The sequence below is a fragment of the Rousettus aegyptiacus genome, unplaced genomic scaffold (genome assembly GCF_014176215.1).
Source record: "Rousettus aegyptiacus isolate mRouAeg1 unplaced genomic scaffold, mRouAeg1.p scaffold_m13_p_1, whole genome shotgun sequence".
In the NCBI taxonomy this organism is placed as follows: domain Eukaryota; kingdom Metazoa; phylum Chordata; class Mammalia; order Chiroptera; family Pteropodidae; genus Rousettus; species Rousettus aegyptiacus.
The window spans coordinates 22,008,142-22,026,327 of record NW_023416284.1 but is presented as its reverse complement, the minus strand read 5'-3'; the positions used below and the strand labels follow the sequence as shown (position 1 = coordinate 22,026,327).

General features: G+C 43.3%; 1 protein-coding gene across 1 annotated transcript; it reads left to right on the top strand.

Annotated features, from left to right (window-relative positions):
* Positions 1-958: 958 nt before the first annotated feature.
* On the top strand, positions 959-4,366 carry TMEM35B (transmembrane protein 35B). The gene is made up of 3 exons (XM_016147285.2): positions 959-1,117; positions 2,463-2,643; positions 3,658-4,366. The coding sequence occupies exons 1-3, from the start codon at positions 1,010-1,012 to the stop codon at positions 3,834-3,836; spliced, it is 468 nt and encodes a 155-aa protein (XP_016002771.2). The 5' UTR covers positions 959-1,009; the 3' UTR covers positions 3,837-4,366.
* Positions 4,367-18,186: the final 13,820 nt, after the last annotated feature.

The following is an 18,186-nucleotide window of genomic DNA, read 5'->3' as shown; positions in this document are numbered from 1 at the left end:
AACTATAGTACTCAATTCTGTGATTGCAGCACAAAAGCAGCTGTAGACAATACACAGACAAATGTGTGGCTGTGTTTCAATAAAACTTTATGAACATTGAAATACAAATTCCTATAATTTTCCTGTGTCATGAAAGCTGCCTTTAAAATTTGTTATAAAAGATGTAAACAAACATTATTAGCTGGGGGAGGGGGCTAGAGTAAAGAAAACCAGATATCTGATGGAATTTGGCCCATAGTTTGTTTGCCCCTTTAAGTCTAGACAGAGTTCCAGGTAAGAGCAAATGGCCCAGGAGTGGCCTGTAGTGTTTTGTTGCTGAAAGCCTCCTGTCCCAGGGCTTCAAGTATCTGAATTTTCAAACACCTTTTACATTTTAATTTCAGCTGAGAAAAATTAGAGGAAAAATACATTTCAGCAGATACAAAAGAGCAGTTTATTTTATAAAGACTAGTTATTGATTTATTACTAATAATTTCATAAGTTAGTTTACTAATTTGCAAATAACTTTTTGAGCTCTTGCATGTGCCAGTCATTGTGTTAGGCCTGTTACAGAATCAAGAGGACCGATAGGGCATTATCCTTATTTACAGAAGCAGATACTGAGGCCCGCTGAAGTTAGGTGACAGCTCAAATCGCAAAGCTAAGGTGGCACAGGCAGGAATGAAGCCCTGGTCTCTTGATCCTAACAGAGCTCTTATGCGAGCCACGTCCAGATACTCATGTTTGACTCCATACTGAGAGACTTCCCCTGGATTCACAGGGTCCCCTGTTTAGTCAGTTAAGAGCCAGGGGGCCTCAAGTGTCCCCATCTGCGACAAATATTTCCGACCACCAAGACAGTGACAAAAGAGGGAGGCAACACCCCTAAGAGGTGAGGAAAGGGAAGACCTGGTGCAAGTTCTCCGGCCTCCCAGGGGCGGGAGGAAATAAAACTTGCGGCAGGGGCGGGTTCTCGGCTGAACCTGCCCTGGGGCGCGCGAGCCCGCCCTCCGGGAGGGCCTGCGCAGCCATGGCGCTCCTTCTCACCGCTCTGCGTGTCCTGCTGGGTGGCTTCTTCGCGCTCACGGGGGCGGCCAAGCTCTCCGAAGAGATCTCGGCTCCCGCGTCGCAGCAGATGGTGAGCGGCTTTGCGTGGGCGGCGGGCGGATGGGCCCTAGCGGTTACCCTTGCCGTTGCCCCGGCGCGCCCCGCCCCCGCCGGCCCGCGCAAGTGCCCTGCAGGCCCGCCTGCCTTCGAGAGACTTGGCGGTGGAGCTGGAGGGAGACCACCTAAACCCGGATCTGGACCTCGACGTGGGCGCCTTCCTGAGAAGTTCCTCTGAGTTTCGTGGATCCTTCACAAACGGAAGTGGCGCAGCACGTCCCCTTCCAACTGAGCATGGGTGGCCTAGAAGCTCCAGGACCCTGGGGGAGGAAGATGGAATGGAAAAGGGACTTTTAGCTCCTTCCCCGCCCCCTTCCCTACCTTCCTTGAGTTCTTGGATGCTTCGCGAGGCAGGGGTTTATCAGTCCCGGCTTGGCAGGGTGGGAAACCCACTCTGAAGACGAAGTGTATCTTCTAACACTAGTCAAGAAGTAGGACCCAAACTAGACACTCTCCTAACTTAGAATCCAGAGCGCCCTTTCCTGGAGGACAGAGCCTGAGAGGGAGGCCTCGAAGTCGTCCTTAGGCCTTCTGTCTAGTTCCAGATTCTCAGGAAAGCTTTCATGTTCTTATGCCCACCATTCCCTCAAGCCGCTCAGATAAGCCAGACTTGGCGACCCCCTTCATAGCCTACCTTTCCTTCCTAGCTTAGGGTGGTGGGTTCTAGGAAGTTCATCCTCAGAACCAGACAACTTAGAACTTCTTCCTTGAGCACCGAGTAGGGGAGATAGTGGTGGGGGAGTTGGAAAAGTTAGCTAACTTGAAGGTTGGGGTGAAGTTGTGTGGCCCAGGACAGAGCCTGACTTAACAAGATGAGTCATTTTGAGTCTCTCAGTTCCACTTGTGTCTACTGAGGTGGCATCCAGGACTCAGCATATGAGGTTCAGAGTAGAATCTGTTTAATAAGCAGCAGTCTGCCTTCCATCCTCCCTAACACCAAATATATTCCTTACATAGTCCCAAAAGAGAAAGCAGTCCAGGCAGTAAGAAAGAGAAGCTGTGGAATTCCCAAGGCCTTGGCAGTAGATGAGACAGCCCAAGCCTTGCTTCCTCGTCCTGGAATTTGGGGCTGGGTTGTAATCTAGTGAGAGTCCAGTGAGAACATCAGTCCATCTCTGTGTCATCATCCAGCCGTTTTCCTTGGAGCATAAAGCCTGTTGCCTGATTTTGAAGCTCGGCTCCCTAGGGAAGCTTGCTCTTTTCCAGGCTGATCTCAGTCCTGACCTAGAGTTAAGGGTGCAGGCACCAAATGCCCTTGTGGAGCCCCTGAGCCACGGGTCCTTGGTGAGTGGCTGACAGGCATTCCCTGCCTCCCCTAGAAAGCTCTGTTCGTCCAGTTCGCTGAGGTGTTCCCGTTGAAGGTGTTCGGCTACCAGCCAGATCCCATGACCTATCAAGTGGCTGTGGGCTGGCTGGAACTGCTGGCGGGGTTGCTGCTGGTCCTGGGCCCACGGATACTGCAAGAGATCAGTCACCTTCTTTTGATTGTGCTCATGATGGGTAAGGGGGAGTCCACCAGGGCAGGGGAAAGGGGGACTTCTGGGGGAAAACGATGAAAAGACCTGGCTGTTCCTCTCTTCTTCTTTACTGTTGCCACCCCTCCTTTTCCTTTGGAACCAGGAGCACTTCTGCTTTACTGCAGTTTCCATCATCCCCAGACTAGGACAGCTGCTTTTCAAACTTAATATACTGGAACACTATTTTATGTCAGATATACCTTCTACCTCATCATTTCAATTGACTGCATGGTATTCCATTATGAGGATGTATTGTAACCTAGAAACCCCTACTGTTCTTCGCCTGTCTCACTCTGAAATGAGAGGAGAGCTGCTGACACTTGACTTATATGTCGATCTGGCCATTGGGAACAGGGAAGCTGAGGCTCCTGAATGGAAAGGCAGAGAATTTCCCAAGCTGCCCTAGAAGCCCCCCCCCACCCCCATATCAGCTCTTCCTATAGGAAATGCTGATCTACAAAGACAGCTGCTGCGTCGAAGGCCAGACATCTTCAGGCTCTTCTATATCCCCCAGCTTTGTGTCACCACTGCAGTCACCACTACCAGTGCCCTCCCCCAGGCTTTCTTTCCATCTCTGGAGTTTTCCTCATTTTCAGATCTTTCTTCACTTCCACCACCAACCCCTGGGCCTCCAACCTCCTAGTAGGATTGAGAAAGGAGTAGGGTCAGGGAGAATTTGTCCCCAAATGTCTATCTACCCACATTCCTGCCTTATTTGGCTGGATTGTTCCTATTTCTTGCCATCTGAGAGGGGTTACATAAGTTTAAAAAGCTTCTGATTTCTGGTCTTTCTATCTCTGGGAGGCCTGAGAGACCAATGCAGCTAGTTTAGTGTGTGTGTGTGTGTGTGTGTGTGTGCACGCGCGCGCGCGCACCTGGGCATGCTCTTCATGGGAGGGCTTGAGCTGGGTTGGGTCAGTGTAAGCTGGAGAGCCTTGAGCTCCTGAGTTTTCGGGGTGTACGCAGGGAGCCTCAGAGACCTCATTCTTCATTCCAGGGGCTATCTTCACTTTGGTGTGTCTGAAAGAGTCACTGGACACTTGCATCCCAGCTATCGTCTGCCTGGCACTCCTGCTTCTGCTGGATATCTGCCGGTTCTTAGTCCCAACTAAGAAGAAGGTGGTCAGACCTACTAGGAAGAAGACTCCAAGTACATTCAAGAAATCCAGAGAGTAGAGTATCTCTTGCCTCTCTGCCATGTCACTGTCAAAGCAAGAACATTGTGGAACACCCGGAATATACCACATTGTTACCAATACAATATGTCCAGGCTAAAAATATGATGAAGTAGACATCTTGTCTACCTGGTCCTGCTTTCTCTCTTGGACATTTACTGTTATTTTTGGACATTTACTAGTATTCCTCTTGTGTAAAAATAAAAAATAAGCAGAAACTTAAACCTCCCCAAATTTTAATGCCCACAAATAACTACTTTCAATTTCTTTGTATAACTATACCTCTCAACTTTTTTTATGCCTTTTTACAGATTTTTTTAATGGAAGTGAGACCATATATACCACTTTATTACCTGTTTTTTAAAACTAACATACTGTAATAGCATTCCATGTCTATTTTACCTTGTTGATGTTAATGGCTGTGTAGTATTCCATTGTTAGGATGTACTATAATATATTTACTCAAGTCCCCACTGAGGAACATTTGGATTGTTCCCAGTTTTTTTTATAAACCTCATAGTAAATCACCTATGCATGCTTATTTTATTTCCCTAGAAGTGAAGGTCTTGTTTCAAAAGGCATGCACTTTTTAAAGATTTTAATTACATACTTAAAATGTACACATTGAGTATTAAGTGCCTGCTTCTGCTTGTGCCCTTCCAAGCCACATGAGGTATTCCCTCTTGTTTCTTTTTATCTCCGGCATTTTAGATTTGCAAAACTAATAGAGAGGGGCACTGAGTCATCATTTTACAGGACCTGAAACTGCCAGTCTCTGGCAGTGAAGTGGGGCACTCAGCGCAGTGTTCCTTGGACACCTACGTGGAGGCAGGGGACAGCCAACTCCAAGGAATGCTACCTGTTAGTGCAGCGCCGGAAGCCTGGGATGAATCCCAGAGGTCCTGGGGTATCAGAAGGATATGTGTGTGACAGTTCTCAAGGGAAAATGACCATGTTAGGGTACCTACCATCACGTCACCCGTCTTCACTACACACACATATATGTGTGTATTACATACATGTTACTTTATATTATAGTAGTATATGTAAATATACTATATATATAGTAATATATATGTGTATATATATATATATATAGTATATAGTAGTATATATATTACTACACATAGAGTGTCAAAGCAATAAAGAAGATTTTGCTCACATAAGAGGGCCAGAGATAGCATAGCTTCGGTTTCAGTGTTGGATAATTTGGCTGCCTTACAATAACATCAAAGGCTGATGTTTTTCATTTTCTGCTCTGCTCTTTTCAATTTGTAGGCTACTGCCTTCAGTTGCAAAACAGTTGCAGCAGCTCCAGACAGCAGATTTGCACATAACATCCAAAGGTGAAAATAGAGAAGAAAGCTCCCTTAGAAGACCCCTAGGTTTTCCCTCATATCCTGCCGGCCAGAATTATGTCACATTTTCATTCCTAGACCAGTCACTAGCAAAGAGAATGTAATTCTTATGATGGACTTAAACTAGTTAAGATTTATTCACAACTGGTCAGCCAAGAAGAGAAGTTATATATAATGGTTTCTGCCACTTACTAGCTTGTTTGTAGAATATGTTTAATAACAATACTTGGAGTTGCTGTGAGGATTTTGTGAGTTAAAGTGCTTACAGTAGTGCCTAGCACATAATAAGTGCTTAGTAAGTGCTGTTATTAAATACTGGTTTGTTGTACAGATGAGAAAATGGGTTCAGAAAGCTTGAGTGCCTATGTGTCAGACCTGAGACTAGAATTGAGGCCTAAGTGACTCCACATGCACACTTTCTACTGTACCAGCCGCCAATGTTGGAAGTGGGTAGTCATGGCACCCCAGCTCTCCAACTTGAGGGTAGATGGGATGATCTGTCCAATGAGATTAAGTCTGTCTTGCTTTCCAGAATTGCTCCTCTGCATGAAAAATTTGAAGCCCATGAAAGTAGAGCCTGGAGCCCCTAGGGTCTTGACCTCTTAACCATCACCACCACATCTAGGATTCTACAGCCAGCCTGTCTCCAGCCAGGACTTTGAGTGAAACCTCTCACAGCTGGCACTAGGTTGAGAGTTCTTTCTTACCCAAGCGTGGTCTGTAAGCTGATGAGTTGCTACAGGGTCCTCCAAGCTTGGCTGCAGGACCCACCCAGAAGCTGGGGAAAAAGCAGGGTGCTAGAGAAGTGGACTGACTAGCTGGCGTGGTGGAGCGGTTGGGATTGACAGGAGCAGGAGTATCTTGAGCTCCAGAAGTGGCTCTTCAGCCCAAGGAGAAGCCAGGTCCCAGGAAATGTGCCCCTAAACTGCAGCCTAAACCTAGGTCAGGTCAGCACGATGACATTCAGCTGCCAGGGCCTCTTTATGCTTTTCTTTCTCCCTGTGCCCTCTTGCCTTGCAGTGATACTCCCTTCCTTTGGGGCCCTGGCCAGACCCCACAAACTCAGCCCACAGCTGCCACGGGTGGGCCCCAGCCCCTCCAGCTGTTGGGCCCAATCTTCATGTCATGTCCTGAGATTAACTGGTTGATGGGAGGGTCTGGGGTGTATGAGTGGGAGTGGATCTGCCCTGTCTCAGCTTCTTAAAATCAGACTCCAAGGGTCCCAGAGAGCTGCAGCAGCCAGAACAGCAAGAGATAAGAGAGGACTGATACAGTGGGATGGCATGGGGACGTTCAGGGTGGGGCAGTTGGGGAGTTAGAGCCATGGTGGACAGAGCTGCGAGGAAGGAGAAGGAAATACATTCATTCAGGGTCCCACAAAGGATTGGAGCTGAGAGGTTCAAAGGCAGAAGTACACATTTTGGTATTGAAGGAAACCGAGTTTTGGGATACCCTAAGAGTGTCCATGTGTCCAAAATAGGAACAGGACATTGACTTGCGCACTTATCCACCTTGAGGAGAGAAAAGGAATAGGCCCAGACATTTTTGTTTCGCTCACCTGGGGTGTCTGCGTTTCTAACTCTGTGTGTGTGCTTGTGTGGGTGTACGGAGTTATCCATGTGCTGCCAGAGGGGAGGGGAGCTAATGGTTATGAAGTATCTCCCCAGTGTCAGCCACAGTGCTCAGAATTTTACTTATGTTTTCTCATAATCCTCCCAACAACATTGTGAGGTAGATATTTTAATCTCCATTTTACAGCAGAGAAGACAGGCTCAGTGAAGCTAAGTAATTTGCCCAAGGCCACATGGCAAATAAACATGTGTATCCAGAATCTGCTCTTTTTGATTTCCTGTCCAAAGTTTTGAGTCAGACCAAGAACTTCTTTGTGGTCAGAAGCTGAGGGGATAAGAAACAGGTGGGAGGGCCTGAGTCGTGAAACCTTTTTTCACCTTGCTCAAGGTACTCCAGGCAAGCCTCGGGAGAGAACCTCCATCAAGACAAGTCCAAGGTCACTATGCATAGGTCACTATGATCCTGTCCTCAGGATCAGTGCATCACAAGACCTGCCATCCATCCATGCTCTGCTCCCTCCTCCATTGACCTGGATGGCTTGTGCTCTTTCTGGGAAGGATTCTCTATATTCCAGCCTGGTTTCTCTGGAACTGCTGGTTGGCTCAGGCTTGCTTGGGCTTACTGCAAGTGCCTGTGCCCCACATAGCTGAACCACACTTCCTCTGTGAGGGGCACCTCCACCCTCCCAGTCACCAGGTTGGAAATCTCCTAGCTATCTGGGACTTTTGTCTCCCTCATTTTCTACAGCTCGTCAACACACCCACTCTACTTCAAATAATTCTGGAGTCCATCCCCTCCTCTTCATCCCTCCCACTTCTGATGCTGGCTGAGCTCAGTCTTCATCCTCTCTAATGTGGACGTCCTCTCTTCTTGCATCTCTTCCCAGCAAAGTCTGAGGAAGAGGGGAATGAGGGGAGGTGGGGAGAGGGGTTGGAGGGGTGGTATGAGGGCTTCTTTTGTGACTAGCCTCGGCAATGACTCCTTTTCCTCTCCCTGGAGTCTGAGATGAACTGCAAGTGTTGGGGATCTGGGTATTGGCAGCTGCAGTCCCTAGGATGACCCCACTCACTTCGTTGTAGTCCCTGTGGCCTACAGTGTAGTGCTGGGCCTCGGGCTGCCGGCCAACCTGACTGCCCTGGCATTGCTTAAGAGCGGCAGATGCCTGGGCCAGGTGCTGCGTCTCCCTGCTCAGCCTGGCCTTGGCCCACGTGTTCTTTATGCTCACGCTGCCGCTATGGTTTACCTACTACCTGGGTCAGGACTACTGGCCCTTCCCGGAGGCCACCTGCCACGCAGCTGCCTGCTACGAGTTCACGTACGCGGCGGTGGCCTTTGCTGCGTCCATCACCTCGTGCCTTTGTGGCTCCGTGCGCCTGCCCGAACACTGGGCGGCCGCCCAACATGTGCTGCCCAGCCGCGCCCCGCCTGTGCCACCACCTGGCTCCCCGGTGGGCGGTGCCTCTGGCTGCATCGAGCACTCCCCACATAGCTGAACCACGCTTCAGCTGTGGGGCGCTCCCAGGTCTGGCCTATGCCACCGTGGTCTTCTTCGTGGCCGCCTTCCTGCTGGTGCTCGTGGCCTTCGTGAGCCTGGCACTGGCGCTCACAGTGCCCTCGGGCCCGGGCCTGTCCGGTCTGCACCGGCGTTTGGCCAGGACCATTGATTGTTCTGGGGCTCCTGCTCCTCTTCTCTCTCTGTCTGGCGCCCTACCACCTGCTGCTGGCACCCCCTCATGGCCGGGCAGGAGGGCGCCACCGGCGGCGACCCGGCTCGTACCCGGCCGCCTCCTCCACGCTCAACATCCTGCCTACACTCAGCCTGGCGCTGTTGAGTCTAAACAGCTGCTTGGACGCCCTGTTCTGCTACTGCTTTTGCGTGCGCTGCGTCCGCTAGGACCGCTGGGCGCTGAGTTGTGGCCCAGGGGCGGGGGTCCGGGACGCATGGGTCCCCCTTTGCCTCTTTCTAGAAAGATTCTGGCCTCCACGCCATCTTTACCTCTGCCAATCTCCCAGTGGCATCCTAGGTGGACAAAGCTTTTTGGAAGGACCTAGATTCCAATTCTGATGCAACTACATACTAGCCGCAGTAGCAGTAGAGTGCTGGGCGCCTCTATGAAAAGAGGATAGAATATTCTTTGTAACCAGAATATTCCCTATACTTTCCTAGTTTTTGGATGCCAAAAATATGTAATCGTTTTTTAAATCTTTTAGGATAAAACCAAAGTCCTTAAAATGACCTACAAGGTCCTGTCTGATTTGGCTCCTGCTTCCCACCTAGCCTCAACCTCTTCCGTCACTGCTCCTCTCGGCTGGTTCAGCCACCTTCTCAGTCCATGTAACAGACCAGTTTCCTGCTCTCAAAGGCCTTCGCATCTAACTTTACCAGAAATGATGTCCCTCGATCTCCTTCACTAAGTTAATTCCTCTTCATTCTCGCTTCCTCAAAAGTAGCTCCTTTATAGCTATTTTCACAATTGTAATCGAGCAATTAATTGGGTAATTCATTGGTTTTCTTTTCCTTCTCTCTTGCCAGAATATATTTATATTGATTCATTAAAGAGTGCCATTTTTGTAGATCCAAAAAGATTGAATATTGGCAATATTATTTTCATCCAATTTGACTTAATACATTCCCTGTTTACCTTATTCACAACTGTATCCCCTCTGCTAGCTACTGCGCCTTGCAGATAGTATGACCTCAGTATATCAGATGAATGAATGAAATATGAATATCATTAGCTTAAAATACTCGAGGGCGCCCTCAGACATTCCGGTCTCTGGTTGCTTTTCTTCAAGTGTTTCTGGGATTCTCCAAGCTTGTATTACCCAGATGCATTCCTGAATCCAGTCTGGATGATTGCTTTCTTCCGCGACTGTTGGATACCTGCAACTCTGTCATCACCTCCACTGTGCCAAGACTTCTGTGCCAAGACTTGGTGGTAACCAAGCTGGAGATCCATCCTGCTATTAGCTGGGACAGGGATCTGCCAGACTTGCTGCCTTTCACTTTGGCTCAGCTGGGACTCTGTCACTAGGTGCAAATCCCTGCCAACGGTTCTGGCCACCAGTGCTTTCCCTCCTCATGTATTGATGACATAGCAGTTGGCTTCAAGTGGGGAAAGGAACCACTCCTCTCCTCAGCCATGTTACTAGGGGCCCCACAACAGGACTGCTTGGGTCTGGAGGAGTTGGAGCTTAATGAATGAGAGCAGTGTGCGCATGTTGCCAAGTGGGCTGGGGCAGGAAGGGTCCACAAATCAGCCACCCTGTCTTATCTTCAGGCCCTATTGCTCAATTGCCTTCTAATGATAAATTTGATATGTTTCTTCTTTTCTTTTTGACAAATCACCTTCCATTGGTCACTTATTCCTTCTTCAATCTTTTTTCTTTTACATTTTAAAAGTAACACGTCTTCATGAAAAGAATTCAAAGCAGTTGAGAAAAATGTAAAATAGAAAATAAAGGTTCCCTGATCAGTAACCACTATTGCATTTCATGCAATGCTGACCAGCATCTCATGCCAAGGCCAGGAGGCAGCCTGGGCCCACATCGTGAATTCACTTACTCTGGTGGAATGAATTGCTCTGCTCCAGGGGCCATGCAAAGCTGGGTCTCTCAGAAATGATCTGGTGTCCACACTAGAAGCAGCTGAATCTCCTGAAGCTGAATTTGCCACTGTCCAGATAAAAAATGATTCCCTGTGGCCTCATCCATCCCTGCAGTCTTGTACTATCTTGTTTTTGATGTGACTTTCCTTTAGTAAAGTAGTCAGTTTCCTTTGGGAAATGTCTAATTTAGTCTTCTGTGTCTGACCTGGGGAAAAAGAACTTGAGACTTGATTGCTTCTGGGAGGTCAGACACGGTGGAAAGAAAGCCTCTGTCTAGAGTTACAGTGTGCGGGAATCGCTCTCCTCCTTTCCCGTCACTCGGGAGAGCAGGAACCTGGGGCAAGGACCCAGAGGCAAAGAGCCTGAGGAATGAGAAAGAACAGACTCCTTTGCACTGTCAATCTTTTGGATTCTTGGCCTCCTTATTTACTCTAAACCTTCAAGAATTTGATGTAAAACCTTCCCTCAATCCAAAGGGAAGGATGGAGAAGAAGGGAGCCCAGGTTGGTCTTTGATTAGATGTGGGACATCCCCTTTCCCCAAGAATCCAGAGAAAGCTCATCTGCCAACTGTTTTCAGTGGCTATCAATTAGTATGCCTTCTTCTTACAGGGCCATAAATGCCCATTTCCTGGCCCTACCCACTCAGGCCATGCCCTGTGGTGGTGGGGTCCAAATGTGGTACAGAGAAGCTACCCCTGACACAGAAAGAATAAAGTTTCCCTTCTCTACTGGATCCTCCTCAGCTCAATCACAGTCCGGGTCTCTAAATCCAATCCAACCCTGTTCCTGCCCTTGACCAGGGGTAGTCCAGGTCCTCGGTTCTGCACATGCCTGCCTGGGGTCCCTAGGACAGCCCTGCATCCCCTGTGACCTTGCCTGTTTCTGCCTGAGATCTCACCTCTAGACCAAGCTCCACCTGCTCCCTCAGCCTCTGTAGGGAATCCTATCAGACTTCACCTTGATTTCTCTGTCTTCAGGCCTCTAGGCACTTTCTCTGCAGCTGATTCTTTGCCTTGACATCTATTTTCCTCTCCTTTAGCCCTAGAAGGAGGATCGTGTTTTTCCCCTGTGTCTGCAGCTGTCCTTCACTGACCCTGAAGTCACTTCCTTGGACTACATTCCAGCTTCAGGGACCGTTACCTTCTTCCCTGAACGATCACTTCTAGGGCTCCCCCAGGACTGCCCCTTTCCACACATGCCAGCACCTAGCTCTAAAAGAGAGATATTGTCATTAACTCATGCTTCTCCACCCCTAATTTTCAGTAAGCACAAGTCTAGTTATGAAATGTACTTGTGGTTGGGGTGTTGAGCTCACACTGACTTCTAGCATTTGTGGGATCCTGGGCAAGAGTATACACATGGAGGCCACATACTGTGTACCTACAGAAATATGTCTAAAATGTTTAAAAGTTATAAATCAAGGAAACACATTGTTAAATAAAATGTGTTCCATCCACCTACATTAACAAATATACCTATATAATAACAGAATAGAAAACTCGTGTAAAGCTGTGGTTTTCAGAACTGAAAGTCAGTAAATTATCAAAGATGGCTATCAATTTTACATATTATGTTTAAACATTGTATTTACGTTGTGGTCATGCGTGATAAATTATTATCACAAAAAATAAAAAATGTTTTAATTTTATTATATAAATCACTATCATTCATAATGTGATTTTTTTTTTTTACTATTTGTTCAAGCCATTTCTATATTCATGCAGAATCTGTTAAGTTCTTTTCTCAAATTTTTCAGTGATGGCTATTATTTTAAAAGAACTGAAAATGACAACTTTTTGCTAAATTTGTTTAAATCTCTCTTCAATCAAGATTATACCTCAATCTATATCAATCAAAAGTAGTCTCTATAGAAATTATTTTGAGATTGTCTGGGCATCTTATTCATTGTCATATAAACATTTTATTTTTGTTGTTTTAATTGTTTTATATTTTATTGAAATCTTACTTTGGTTTTATGTTTCGTGTGCAGTTTCTCCAATTTAGAAAAAACAGTTTCTTTTATGTAGAGAAATATATTTTTAAATTTTAAAATATAGCATTTAAATTGAGTAAGTGTTTTTTATAAGTTTTTACTAACATTTTTAATAGTAAGCAATAATGTAAATCAAGTAACTGTTGAAAATATATATTCAAAATTAATATGTTTTCCACCAATGACCATGGTTTGTTCTTTGTTTGAAAATTTTAGTTGTTTTATTTAACTTTTCTACTACACATCACATCTTAAGTAAATTAATTGTAACTGATTTAGCGGCATTTAATTGAGATTCCTACCATGTGTCTGAGAGTGGTTCTGAGCTCAGATTTAATGTGTTTCATCATTATATTCCATCTTTGGGCATATCCCGAAATTAGTGTATATAATCTTTAAATTACTCTAAAATATGTCATTGCTATTAGCACAGTTGAAGGCATGTCTTTTAGTAAATCCAAACTATGTGTAATACATGGCCAAAGAATATTTCTGGGTTTTTAGCCAAACTTTTACCTTATTTTGTTAATCATATTAGCACCATGATCATAGACTTCTCCTGGAAACCTTTTAAATCAATATTGAGAATTGAAAGCTGTTTTCTTTTGGTTCTTCATTCAAGTCAAGCTTGTACTTTGGTACTTTTGGTATTTGCGTTCCAATTGCAATAACTAGAAAGAACCAAATAAATTACAAAAAAAAATCATATTTTAAAGATACTGGAGAACTATGGAGGCAACAATGACTAAAAGAATTGGGACTCAGACAGGGACTTGTGTTTGTCAAGGGAGTCTCCCTTCTGAGTTGAGTTGATGGTTACAGGATGTTTTCTTCCCTGGGAGCATCTGCTCATTCTGTGTGTGAAACTAGATATTAAGTCTGACCGGTAAGAGAGTCTCTATTGGTAGAAAAAGGAACCAGCAAGTCTTTTGGCAATTGAATGGGGCTGTTGTGGAAAATTGCAGTTTCTAAAAACACAGCTGATTGTAACCATAGGACACTTCCCAAGTTCCAAGACTGAGTGTGGAAGTTAGGCTGAGAGCTTCTAAATACAAAATGAAATCTCTTCTAATCTTGAGATGCTTAGGACATAAAGCCCAATTACAGAAATGAGGCCTGACTCAAAAATATAGCTAGTTTTCCCCGTAAGAAAATTTTCAGACTTTGAAACTGTGGGGTTAAAGAGGAAAAAAAAAAAAAATGCCAAGTGAAGAACTTCCAAAGGGCAGAACTGAATCTCCTGCAGGTCCTTCAAGGTCAGGGAGACAAAGAGACACTAGACTTTGAGTCAAAAGCCCAGGAAGGGCCAGCCTGAAAACAGGAAGGAATTGGAGGTAGACTGAATCATGCTGGCACTACAACTTGCCTTGTCTCACTTAATCCCTGATTGGATTGAGGTGACTAGTCCCTTATCCTACCTGACTGACTAACAGAAGAAAGGTGAAACTTTGGTGGGAGACAGCATACAGAACCTCTAAATGTATTTTATATACAATGACTGACATACAATAAAAAGTCACTGGACATACAAAGAGGCAGGAAAATGTGATTGATCATCAAAAGAACAGACGATAGAAATAAACCCATAAATGACCCAGATGTTGGAATAATAAAGACAAAGACGTCATATAATTATAATTAAAATGATTACAAAAATAGAGGAAAATATGGACAAAATAAATGAAAAAATAGATATTTTCAATACAGAATTAGAATTCACAAAAATAAAAGATTGATTTTAGAACTGTAGAGAAGATAACATTGGCAAGACTTGGAATTCTTTTATTATAGAATAATAATTAATAAGCAGAATTTACATTTATATACACTTATATAATTTCACCCAATCAAAAACCTACATATAAAAGTAAAGTAAGTTAATTGACCTCTTGCTGGAAGCAAATCTATCTATAAACATAAGTAATTTATGCTACATAGTACATTTTTAACATGGTAATTTTTCAGGGAAGAAAGAATTATTAGCTTTTCAATACTGATAGAAACAAAATAAACAAAGTCTGTTATCAAATTCTTTATTGGCCTCAGGCACTCAGGAGGTTGAGTGGTCAACTCCCTCCTCAGTTACAGCCTGCCAGGGCTTCTGTCCTAAGGTTTAGCAGGAATCAGAGGTGGGGTAGGTTACCCTTGAAAATGCAAAGAACTCTACATCCACTGAACAACTTCCCATCTAATTCATTTTAAAGACATTTAAAAAATAGTACAAGTGTTCTTACAGTCACTGTTTCCAGCGCTTTTTATTGTTTTATGTAGAACCATGTTTCCATCTAGTATCATTTTTCTCCTTCCTCAAGAGTTTCCTTTAATACCTTTTCAAGTGCTGGTCTGGTGATTATGAATTGTCTTAGCTTTTTTTGTTCTGAAAAATCTTTAGTTTTTCTTTATTTTCATAACAGCTTTATTGAAGTATAATTTACATACCATAAAATTCACTCAGTTGCCTTCATTTTCAAAGAATATTTTCCCTGCATATAGAATTCTAGGTTGACTGGATATTTTTTCCTCCTTTCAAGATGTTTTTCTATTGTCTTCTGACTTGCATAGTTTCTGACAAGAAATTCGCTTCCATTTTAATTTTTGCTTCTCTGTATGTATTTTGCCCTGGCTGCTTTTAGTATTTTCCCTATATTGTTATTTTCAGGAATTTGAGTATAATGTGCCATTGTGTACTTTTCTTGTTATTTATCCTGTTAGGGATTCTTTCAGCTTTCTAGATCAATGACTTTATAATTTTCATCATATTTGGACAAGTTTTGGTCATTGTTCCTTAAATTGTTTTGTGTTCTCTTCTTATTTTTCTGGGATTCCAATTATAGGTATATTCAACCATTTGAAATTGTTCCATTGAGTGTGTTCATTTTCCTAGTCTCTTTTAATTAATTAATTTTTATGGTAACATTGGTTAGTGAAATCCAGTTAGTTTCAGGTGTACAATTGTGTATTCACCACACGTAGTTAGATTTCTTCCTGTCACCACATATTTGACCCCTTTTATCACATTTACCTCCCTCCTCTTCCCTCCCACAGTCTCTTTTTTCCTCTCCATGTTCTTCATTTTGTATAGTTTTTATTGTGTTTCCAACTTCACTGATATGTTTTCTCCAGTGTCTAATTTGCTATTAATCTCATCCAGCGACTTTTATGTTATATTTTTAACATCTAGAAATTCCACTTAGTTATTTTAAAATCTTCTATTTCTAAACAAACATATGCTGCATGACTGGACAACTAAGTTCCTGGTATATGCCCAAGAGAAATATATACATATGTCCACTAACAGACATAGAATAGCATATTCATAGTAGCATTTTCATAATAGCCCCAAATTGGAAGCAAATTAAATGTAAATCAACAGTAGAATAGATTATAAATTATGATATAGTCATATCTGTAATACTAAACAGCAATAAAAAAGAATTAACTGCATACAATAACTTGGATGAAACTTAGTTATAAAATTCAGCAAAAGACCTAGACACACAAAAATTACATTATGTGTGGTTCTGTTTTTACATAAAGTGCAGGCAAAACTACTCTATGGTGATAGAATTCAGAGGTATTGGGAGGTATTAAGTGGAAAGGGAGACTTTATAGGGATTTGGAAATATCTAAATCTTCATCTGGGTGATGATTACTTATGTAACAATTCATGGATCTGTACATGTAAGTTTTGTGGAATTTACTGCATATAAAGTATATCCCAAGAAAACAATCTTGTACTTCTTATAACATGTATAAAACTAATGATGTGATAATTATTTTTGACTTCCATATTTTCTTCTGTCTCGCAATATATATAAGAAAAGTTTGTTGTTTGGAGGGATGCTGGGAAGATGGCAGAAGAGCAAGCACCAAAAATCTGTCTCCTCACCTGGACAATGATTACACTGGTAGAATTTGTCTGATGTAACTGTTTTGGAACTTGATTGTGTTGAAGGTTTGCAACTTCCAGAGAAAACTTGGATGGTAAATTTCTGTTAATTTTGGTCAGTTTCAGCTCTTGGCCCACTAGCAGTGACCTATTCCCCGCCTCTCAATCTTATGGCAGACAGCTGTGCACATGTTGCTGGAGCGGCTTGCACACAGTGTGTAGGAAATAGAGTAGGAAGCAATGATGCTGCCCTCCAGACACAGGGATCTTTGCTCTGGTTGCTGATTCTGATAACAGAGGTGCAGACAAAGAGATGGGAAGCCATTGTTGTTGCACTTCCCCCTATTGTTGAAAGACACACCCAACTCGGCTAAAGTGACTTACAGGGGATTGAAAAGGCCTGTACCCTTACCCACTTCATATTTTTGCTTTCCTCCTTTTGGGAACCAAGCATTAAAAACTAGGACATTCAAAAGAAACTGTATATAAATTGAAAATTAGAAAGTCACCACTCTTGCCCAGGGAAAGGCTCAGAAAAAACCTAAGAAGACATTAATTTTACACCTCAGTCTGATCCTCAGCCAGGTACAGCCTAAAACAAATATTCCCCCCCCACACACACACACAATAAACAATAACGAAAATGAGCAAACCCTGGGGAAGGGGGAGAATCTGATTTCTAAAGTTGCCATATTATTAGATTCAAATGTCCAGTGCTCAACAACAACAACAAAATTCTAAAACATACAAAGAAACAAGAACGTGTGGACCATTCAAAAGAAGAAAAATAAGGCACCAGAAACTGTCCTTGAAAAAGACCCAATGGCAGATATACTAGACAAAGACTTCAAAAACAACTGTCTTAGCTATGCTGAAAGGGCTAAAGGAATGTGTGGAAAAGTCAAGAAAATGATGTATGAACAAAATGAAAAATAAGCAGATAAGAAAAATTAAAAGAAACCAAAAAGAAATTCTGGAGATGAAAAGTGTAATAACTGAAATTAAAAATCCACTAGAGGGATTTGAAGGTAGAAGTAAGCAGGCAGAAGAAAGAATTAGCAAACTTGTAGATAGGACAATGAAAATTATCGAGGTTGAGGAACAGAAAAAAAATGATGTAAGAAAAGTGAACAGAACCTCAGGGATCTGTGGGACCCATCAAGTGAACCAACATATGCATTGTGTGAGTCCCAGAAGGAGGAAAGAGAGAAAGGAGCAGAAATAATATTTGAAGAAGTACTGGTGAAAGCTTCCTAAATTTGGTGAAAGGCATGAAGAATCCAAGAATTTCAACAAATCCAAGTAGGATAAGCTCAAAGAGACCCACACCAAGACATATTATAATCAAACACTGAAAAGACAACGACAAAGAATATCTTGAAAGCAGCAAGAAAAAAGCATATCATCATATACAAGGAGGTGTCAGTAAGATTATCAGTAGATTCCTCTTCAGAAAATTTGGATGCCAGAAGAGAGTAGCCAACATATTCAAAGTGCTAAAAGGAAAAAAAAAAAAAAAACCTGTCAATCAAGAATCCTGTATTAGCAGAACTGTCCTCAAAGATGAGGGAGAGATTAAGACATTCTCAGATAAACAAAAGCTGAGGGTGTTCCTGACAACTAGACCTACCCTGCAAGAAATGCTTAAGGGCATCATGCAAAGTAAAATGAAAGGACACTAAACAGTAACTTGAAGTTGAATAGACAACTAAAGATCCTCGTAAGGGTAAATACATGGACAATGATAAGAGCTAGTATAGTAGCAATGGTTTGTAACTATACTTTTTGTTTGTTTTCTCCATGATTGAAGGGACTAATACATTTAAAGAAGTAGAAGAAGAAGAAAAAACAATTTTCTGTGTAAAAGCTAGGATTAAAGTAACTTTAGTTTGTAATTCCAAATCTCGTTTTCTACATAAACTAGGATAC

What these genes read in the sequence shown, in the direction of transcription:
- TMEM35B (XM_016147285.2), top strand. Translation starts at nt 1,010, where the DNA reads ATGGCGCTCCTTCTCACCGCTCTGCGTGTCCTGCTGGGTGGCTTCTTC. An exon ending in CTCCCGCGTCGCAGCAGATG is followed by an intron (nt 1,118 to 2,462) that starts GTGAGCGGCTTT and finishes TGCCTCCCCTAG; the next exon opens with AAAGCTCTGTTCGTCCAGTT. An exon ending in TTTGATTGTGCTCATGATGG is followed by an intron (nt 2,644 to 3,657) that starts GTAAGGGGGAGT and finishes TCTTCATTCCAG; the next exon opens with GGGCTATCTTCACTTTGGTG.